The sequence below is a fragment of the Atta colombica genome, unplaced genomic scaffold (assembly GCF_001594045.1).
Source record: "Atta colombica isolate Treedump-2 unplaced genomic scaffold, Acol1.0 scaffold3, whole genome shotgun sequence".
NCBI lineage: Eukaryota > Metazoa > Arthropoda > Insecta > Hymenoptera > Formicidae > Atta > Atta colombica.
The window spans coordinates 916,558-925,477 of record NW_017259403.1 but is presented as its reverse complement, the minus strand read 5'-3'; the positions used below and the strand labels follow the sequence as shown (position 1 = coordinate 925,477).

The 8,920-nt window shown below is 31.3% G+C and overlaps 1 protein-coding gene across 1 annotated transcript in view; it reads left to right on the top strand.

Annotated features, from left to right (window-relative positions):
- Positions 1–8,920, top strand: part of LOC108690189 (MOB kinase activator-like 3) — a 106,357-nt gene that overhangs the window by 72,159 nt on the left and 25,278 nt on the right. Inside the window, exons 2-4 of the mRNA XM_018197365.1 lie at positions 7,553–7,703; positions 7,907–8,134; positions 8,235–8,350. Of these exons, the coding sequence (XP_018052854.1) occupies positions 7,553–7,703; positions 7,907–8,134; positions 8,235–8,350 (495 nt within the window). The remainder of the gene's footprint in view (positions 1–7,552; positions 7,704–7,906; positions 8,135–8,234; positions 8,351–8,920) is intronic.

Genomic DNA, 8,920 nt, shown 5'->3' with positions numbered 1-8,920 from the left:
ATATATATATATGTGTGTATTTTTACTTTAATAAATTTTTTATACCAAATATTACAATTACTAGAAGTAACATAGAAGTAGTTCTATGCATCATATGTCGTCATATATTTCCCATTAGATGGCATCAAAAAAACACCACGAACTTTTTCCCACACCTAATACTACAGTAGTAACACTACTGGCTCAGCATTGACATTATTGCCGTAGCAGTAGTAATACTATTGCAGTAGCAGTGACACTAGTAGTATTTTTATACTTCCAAATGATATTAGAAACTTGTATGATAGACCAATATTTAAATTTTATTAATTTAAAATCGAGATCATTTCGATATCGATTCGAGCTAGAATTAATCTAGACTTTGATAGAGTCGATGATATTTTTTCTTGATTTCATGCTCATTTATGGAGACAGCTAATAGGTTGTCAACATTTATGGTAAGAGACATTATTCTCTGAAATTCCTTAATACAAAAGTCACATAATAAGATTATATTAAACTACAAAGTATAAATAAAAGTAATGTTATTCAGCAGGAATAGAATAATAAAATAAGATACAAAAAATTACTAAAAAAAAAAGATGTAGACTTTGTCGACAGTTGTAAAAAATGTTCCGATTCGTATAAAAAAATTTCACAATTTTATAAAATTATTTATAAATTCTGAAAAATTTTGAGAAAATTTTTATGATTAGAACGATATTGCAATTCGAAATGAAATCGAAAAAAATGTCGATTCGATCTTTGAATGAAAATATTCAAAATACAAAATTATGTATCACAAATTTATACCAAATTTATACCAATATTGAATAAATGTATTCAATATATTAATATTATCAAACTCTCATTGCACTCTCTTACATAGGTAATTTTTTTATCATTCGAAAATATTGAAATTTCGATGCGAGTTTCAAATCAACAATTTTTCCATCGTAACGACGTAAAAAACGTCGAAACGACGTTTTTTCGAGAAACTATTTCTGACTGGAAAGGAACTGCAATCGCTGTAGGTTGCAGTACAAGCATGGCAAGTGTCCAACGGATGGCAAAAAGTGTGTAAAAAACCAACTTTTTGCGGGAATTTATAAAAATCAGCAACAAGTGCATTACATTAAGGACGATAATAGTGATATAGATGTAGACGAATATATTGTCAGCCCATTAACCATTAATAATGTTGACGGGTTGGTATGAAAACATATACATTGTAACAAGACAGTAAAATTTAAGTTAGATACAGGGCGAGAATAAATGTAATATTTGAAGGATTTTATAAAAAATTGAGGGTAAAAAAGAAAACTGGAACCGATAAAAGCTAATGTCACAGCCTATGGAGATCACAAGTTAAGAATTTTAAGTTCATGCACACTTGGAATTGAATTATAATAAAACATATCTAGTAAAGTTTGTTATCATGAAGTTAGGGATAAAATCAGCGCCGCTGTTAAGCAAAGAAACATATGAAAGATTAAATTTAGTAAAGCGTATTGAAATCGGAGAATTAAAAGAAACAGATTCTTGATAGATATAGAAATCTTTTTCAAGATATAGGAAAAATAAATAATCTATGCGAATTTAAACTTAAAGAAAATTATACATCGAAAGTGCCATGTCGCAAAATTTCAATTGTTAAAAAAATTGAATAGGGAAGAGAGAATGCAAAAGGATGATATAATTGAAAAGGTTAGTGAACTAACAGAGTTTGTAAATCCAATCCATTTGTACTGGTTCAAAAACGTGGAACATAAGAACCTGTCTCAATCGAACTTACCCGCAAAACGTTAATGAATTGATGAAGGAACATTTTAGTTTATCCACATTTGAGGAAATAGTTCGTGATGTATTATAAAAGGAACAAAATTTTTTCACATCGTTCATCGTCTCGTCAGCGGAGACATGTAACACATCTGTCTTCTATTTTCGTTTTCGTTATGTATGTCTTTCTGTCTTCGCGTTTCTTGGATAAATCGCTATAATACTTCTCTGTACATTTTCCACCTCTCACTCTTGTCACGCGGCCAGCCGGAATTAAGAATACGACTCATTTCCGCGAGTCGTGTTAGATGTGTTTCCGGGATTTGCGCTGTATTATAGTGCTCAAGATGTTATTCGAATTTTGCGGTACTGTTATTTCTTTTGACTCTCCGTCAACAAATGATATCGGATTTTGACATAACTGATGATGATGGATTCTCTCCAGATTTTCCGTCGAAATTAAAATTATTTTTTTAGTCTTCTCCATAACGTTTTCCCTACTATTTCGTTCCTTCGATAATTAGTGATAATACAGGCCTGATAATACAATTAAAGATAATATAATAAAGGTAAAAATCCGCCTCGCTGCATCAACAGCTTTCTTTCATTCTTCCAATCACCACGTTTTGCAACGATGCGACGCAGAGCCTTTTTGTATTTCGTTAACCGATTTTTTTCACACCGAGCGAGATGTTACCTTTGAATGTATTAAAAACACATATACAGATACAACGAATTAGTTTTTCGTTAGCGTTGCGCAAGAAGATTGTGCGTTGAATTTTGTTCAAATGATAGAGTGCTGTGAGGAGACAAGCGTTTCTTTTACTGATCAAATATGTGACGATTTTCGTCGCTCTGTGCGATTTCTCGTCACTCATCGCGAGAAAAAAATCTACTAACACGTACAATTACCCGTTCTCAACTTTTATACGAATCCACTGGAAAATGATCTACTCACGTAGATGTAATAAATCATATCTTCGAAAAATGCATGTTTGAAATATCGATACTCCGGATTGTTATTTCAAATCGAGCAACAAATATCCTTCTCAAGGTAATGTCGTAGTATGCCTTTTTTAAGAATTTCGGATCGTCGGGATAGACTTGACGCGCTAAATGACTAATTTGAGCGCGATCGCATGGATTTTTGAAAACGATGATGTAATTCGCGTGATTAAGTGATATCACGCTGACCACATCCCTGATGGAATAGATTCTGCGAGATAAGAATAACACAGAGATTCTTGTGATGATTTGATAAAAAGATCCACGATTGCGTCGCACGACGACGATTCTCTCATAAGATCGTCGATTATCTATCGATTACTAATGAAAGAGGAATCATTCGAATAATCTTTCGGATTCTGGTAATCCCTCGAGAAATTCAATTATATTTTTCTTCGTTTTAGTATTGCTGCATCCTCAACGCTGTTCTTCGAATTCTTTTACACGTGTGTCGTATTGTTGTCGTAATTGATTATAGGCTTCTTGCTATTCCGTGTATAATAAAACAAAACTTTTTCAAAACACGTCGGACATGAGAAATAAATGCCGGAGAAAAGCCTTTACAAAGATCGTCTTCTCCGGTCGGTCCGATTGACGTCCAAGGATGTTTCCAGCGCATGTCCATTTATGAAATGATCGATCTCCGTGCGCGAAAACAAAAAGAAAAAACGTCATTTGATTTCTAGAATACGCGAAAGGAAATAATTTTAGGAGGGCAGGGGGGGAGGTAAGCTGATCATCGCGACGGAGGTCCCCCACACGACGGACGAGCGCTCGCGTTAGTGTATCCCCGCGTGAACTTGTCAGCGAAGACCACCGCGACGAGTTGAAAAGTTGATCTCATCGCGGTAAGACGCGCACAAGCTTATCTTCGCTTCAAAGAAGCTCGCGATCTGCATATATTTTTATCGCTAGTGATCATATGGCATCATTGCAATAAGCTTACTGATGTCACTATCGCGATGCTGCAGCGAGAGAAAAACTTTCGTAGAAAAATCGGAAAGACTAATTAGAATTATATAATAAATCATCTCTTCTTGTTTTCTTCAAATACAAAATATTTTTTATTCGATACTTTTTTTAAAAAAGAGGAAGGATGAAAAGAAAACATATAATTTTAATTTTTTTATGTTGATTATATTTTTGCTAACTGTTATATAAATAATTCAATTACTCAGAAACAATATTTACATTTTTATGTTACAATTAAATATTTACATTTTTATGTTTATACATTTTTACATCAAATCATTCAATAAAATTCTAATAAAAATATTTTTTTGCAAAAGAGAGATACTTATACTTTATTACAAAAAACAAAAAATTTACAAAAAATAGAACAGAAAAGACTTAAATTCAAGTCTTTTCTTAATGCATAATATTTAAATATTACGCAAATAGGCGGAAAACTCGCGAGCTTAAAATATAAATGAGAGAAAGAAAAAGAAGAAGAAGTCGTTATTCTTTCCTGAAAGCGTATGGAAGGGAATAGCGATTATTAATAAATTTGCGTTTTACCAATACCGATGCGCACATTTTTGTTTCGTTTTGCATTACGATTTCGTGAAACACGGTACGCTAAAACTCAAATTTATTGCTGCTCCGCTGTTTCTTCTTTTTCTTCTTCTTCTTCATCGCGCCTTTATCTTTCATTATTCATTATTAATTTCCTAATATTATTAAAATTTATAATTTGAGAATTCTTATAATTTAATGTTATTCCTTTACAAATCTCGTGTCGGCTACCTTCCGATGTACGAACGACGTAGAATTTCGGACACGAACGACTCGATAAAATTGCCTCGTCCGTAGCTCTCGAGTTTGTCCGTCATATCGGTCAAAAAATTTCCCGTACGCGGCTTGTACTCGCTCAGTCTCTTCATCTCTGCTTATGTAAATACATGAGTATCATAATATCAAACGCGACTACCTAATTTCTCTAGATATTCGTATAATATCAGTCATGCTTGTGACGTCCATACCGTGATTATAGGGTTGGTTTGTGGAGAAGGCGCGTCTCTTTGCATAGTCGCCATGAAACATATATTATCAACAGGTAATATTTATATTGGTTATTTCGTGCTCTGAATTCGTGAGCAACGTTGCCAAACGTTCGTATTTTTTTACAATCTTTGTATTAGATAAATTGGTTTCGTTGGCCGAATTTATCCCAGAAAAAATTCAAGCAAAGCTTCGCGATTGAACATAAACCAGGATTTCGAACGATATTATTTCTATCGAGAACAATATTATTTCTATCGAGAACAATATATCTTCAGTTTCTTCGTATTCCCGAAGGTACTGTTCCTTATTCTCATCATCCTGGCATTCGCTCGACTAGCAGCTTCCTGCTTTAATTTAAAAAAACTATTGATATTATGTACAATTTTGCTTCCGTCGTTTTTTTTCCGAAATTCGAGGCTTTATTGTAAAAAACTGGTTATACATTTATGATTCAAAGTATTGTCCATCGCTGGCCACTATTTTCTCCCATCTTTCGAGTAGCGTACGAATCCCGCGTCGAAAAAACTGGTCATCTTTTGAGGCTGTCCACGAATCGATCCAATTTTTTACTTCTTCATAAGACCGGAAGTGCTGGTCAGCCAGGCCGTGTGCCATTGATCGAAACAAGTGATAGTCAGAGGGAGCAACGTCTGGAGAATACGGCGGGTGAGATAGGACTTCCTATTTCAACGGTTCCAAGTATGTCTTGACCACTTTCGCAACATGGGGTCGAGCATTGTCATGCTGCAAAATCACTTTATCGTGTCTCTCGTTGTATTGTCTTTCAATGCTCAGCTCAATTGCGTTCGATACCGATCGCCTGTGATTGGTTCAGTCGGTTTTAACAGTTCATAATACACTACTCCCACCAATACAGAGCATGACCTCGGACGTCAAAATCACCGTTCTTGAAGCGTTGAAACCACTCACGACGTTCTTTACTAATAGCGGCCTCACCATAAGTATTTGAGAGCATTCGATGAGCCTCAGTCGCAGATTTCTTCATATTGAAGCAAAAAATTAAAACTTCCCGCAAATGACGAGAATTTGGCTCGTAAACTGACATTTTCAATCGAGAATAACTTTATGATGCAGACACAAATCGACTAATGTTTCTATGGGGTTATGTTGATAGATGCTCAAGTTTATTGTATGATGTCTATGATCTATTTATTTCGACCACCACTTACCGCTAAAGCCATCTCTATAGTCGTCTATAGGAAAACGGCGGAAGCAAAGTTGTACACCTAATATATAATATGCTATATAACATCTAACTTTGACTGTACATACTTTGATGCTTCTTGTATTCAATTAATTAATTTATCAATACATATTTATTACACTATTCGACAAATTCAAACTTTTTTAAACCACAAATGGATCAATCAGACAATGTTTTTAAAACGATTTTTAAATTTATTTAATATAAAAAATATTTAATAAATATTTAAAATATATTTTTTTAATATTGTGTACTAATTGGGGAATCAAGTGATTCTTATAAATTTTTGATTGTTGAAAACGAATCCGTGAATAAAATTGCTTTATCACATCAGGTTTTTCAGAAAATTGATATTAAACGTGCAAAAATGACATTTTTGTATTTCTTTGAACTAAAAATGTCTCAAAAACGTGATGTGATAGAGTAATTTCATTTACGGATTTTCAGCAGACAAAAAATCTATAAAAGTTATTTACTTAATTGGTGGGCAAGAAGCAGTTACATTAAAAAGAAGGAAACTTAATCCGTAAATAAATATTATATAATCCTTTGAGGACTGCTCATATAATTTGAATAATCTTCTGCATGTAATAATTTGTAAGATTTGATCATTATCCGAAATCAACATTATATTAATATAATTTATTTAAACAATTATCATTTAAACAATCATTTTAACAAAAATTTTAATAAAAATAATAACATAATTGAAATTCTAATAAAAATAATAACACAATTGAAATTCTAATAAAAATAATAACACAATTGAAAAAAAATTTGTACGAAATAGTACACTGCATTATTTTTCCGTCTCCTTCCATTTGTTGTAAAAAATAATAGGTGATTACTATTGGAAAGTGATAATTTACATCAAGCTAATTCACACTAGATGGCATAGTGTGGATTCATAACAAATTTTGTTAGATAGCGTTATCTTACGATAGTTAGTTTTTAAAGATTGAATATTGTTGTTACTCGACCTTTTTTCCTAGTGGTGCAAATGTGTGTGATCCAAATGTGATTGTAAGGCCTTGCGATATAAAATCGTTACAGATAAGTTTAGAATAAGCTTTGTAAAAAATGATTTTATATAAATGTTTCATTAATTATTTGTATGATATGTACTAATAGATTTCAATTGAATAATTTAAATGTTTTATGTTGCATTCAGAGCAATATATTAAGTTCCATTAAGTTTTTGCTAACAATTATCTTTCTCTTGTATTGATTAAATTTAAATATAATTGCTTCAATCATATCGAATCAATATATCTTTTAAATAAGTAAATTTCTCTCATAAATTTTTTAACAATTATTTCAAATTGTATAAGTGATCCTCAAAGTGTTATATTATTTATATTATATTTACGGATTTAAGTTTTTTCCTTTTTAGTAACTATAGTTTCTTGCATAAAGCAGGATTCATTTTCACAAAAAGTTTACAAGAATTATTTGGTTCCATTTGTGATTTAAAATTCATGTCAGATAGTGACATTACATAACATTGTCAATTTGTACATTATAATTATTTAAAAATTTCTATATATATTATAATTGCAGACGTTTAGGCCAAAGAAAAAGTTCGCTCATGGAACATTGCGTTACTCTTTACACAAGCAAGCTCAAGCTTCTCTCAATTCTGGAATCAATCTAAGATCTGTTGTTAAATTACCTCCCGGAGAAGATATGAATGATTGGATCGCCGTTCATGGTATAGAAAATGTTCAATAATAATATAAACATTTGAAATTATACAAAAATTTTATTAAAAATACTTCAATATGTATTTTTTTGGTTTTACTATCACTTTTACTTTATATTTGACAAGTAAAATAGTTTTTATACTTTAATCTCACTTTTAAAAGCATCTTTACATGAGAGAATACTGCAATTATGTTTTTCTGTCTTTTTTAGTTGTAGATTTTTTTAATAGAATAAATCTTATATATGGTACTGTATCCGAATATTGCGATTCAGCGTCTTGTCCAACAATGAGCGGTGGAGCACGTTTCGAATATTTGTGGGCAGACGGTGAAAAATATAAGAAGCCAACAGCATTACCAGCGCCTCAATATGTCACTCTTCTTATGGATTGGATTGAAGCTCAAATAAATAACGAAGCGGTTTTTCCAGTGTCAACAGGTTTTATATCTGTTTTATGATACTATTTAATATCGATTTAGTGACTTAATTTAATTCTGTTTTATGTTTCTTACATGGATGTATATTTTTTTTATTACAGATGTGCCATTTCCCAAAACGTTTGTGCCATTATGTAGAAAAATCTTGACGCGACTTTTTAGAGTTTTTGTCCACGTGTACATCCATCATTTTGATCGCATTGTAGCAATAGGAGCAGTAAGTATATTAATATGTCTGAAGTACTTTATTATTTAGTGTTTTACTACATCACAAAGATCTTTAAGTAATATTATTTTATCAAACAATAAAAGGGCAATGATTCATGACAATTAGTATTAGTACAATAGTATATTTAATATCTATACTAGTATAATTAACTTTTCATGATACACTTCAAAAAATCACTCGATGATTACTCTGAGTTAATTGATTCGATTTTTAAAGTGTTACCAAATCGATAGTACTAGTTGCAATAATTAAAAAAAATACAATATGTAATTTCATCCTTTACAAAAATGAAACATTGGTATTTTAATGAAAAATTTAATTTTAACACTAAAAAAAAATCGTCAACATGTTAAGTTCGAAAAAATGTGCTTTTTTATTTTAAAAAATCATAACTTTTTAAATTTATATTAATATTTTCAAATGTAGTTTTAGCTTGGTACTCTTGAGATGATTAAAAAAAAATAATATTACATGCATTTCAAAAAAGATATTTATTTTGAAGATAGAAGATATTTATTTTGAAGATAGATGGTCGTTTTTAGATATAAAAAAAGATGA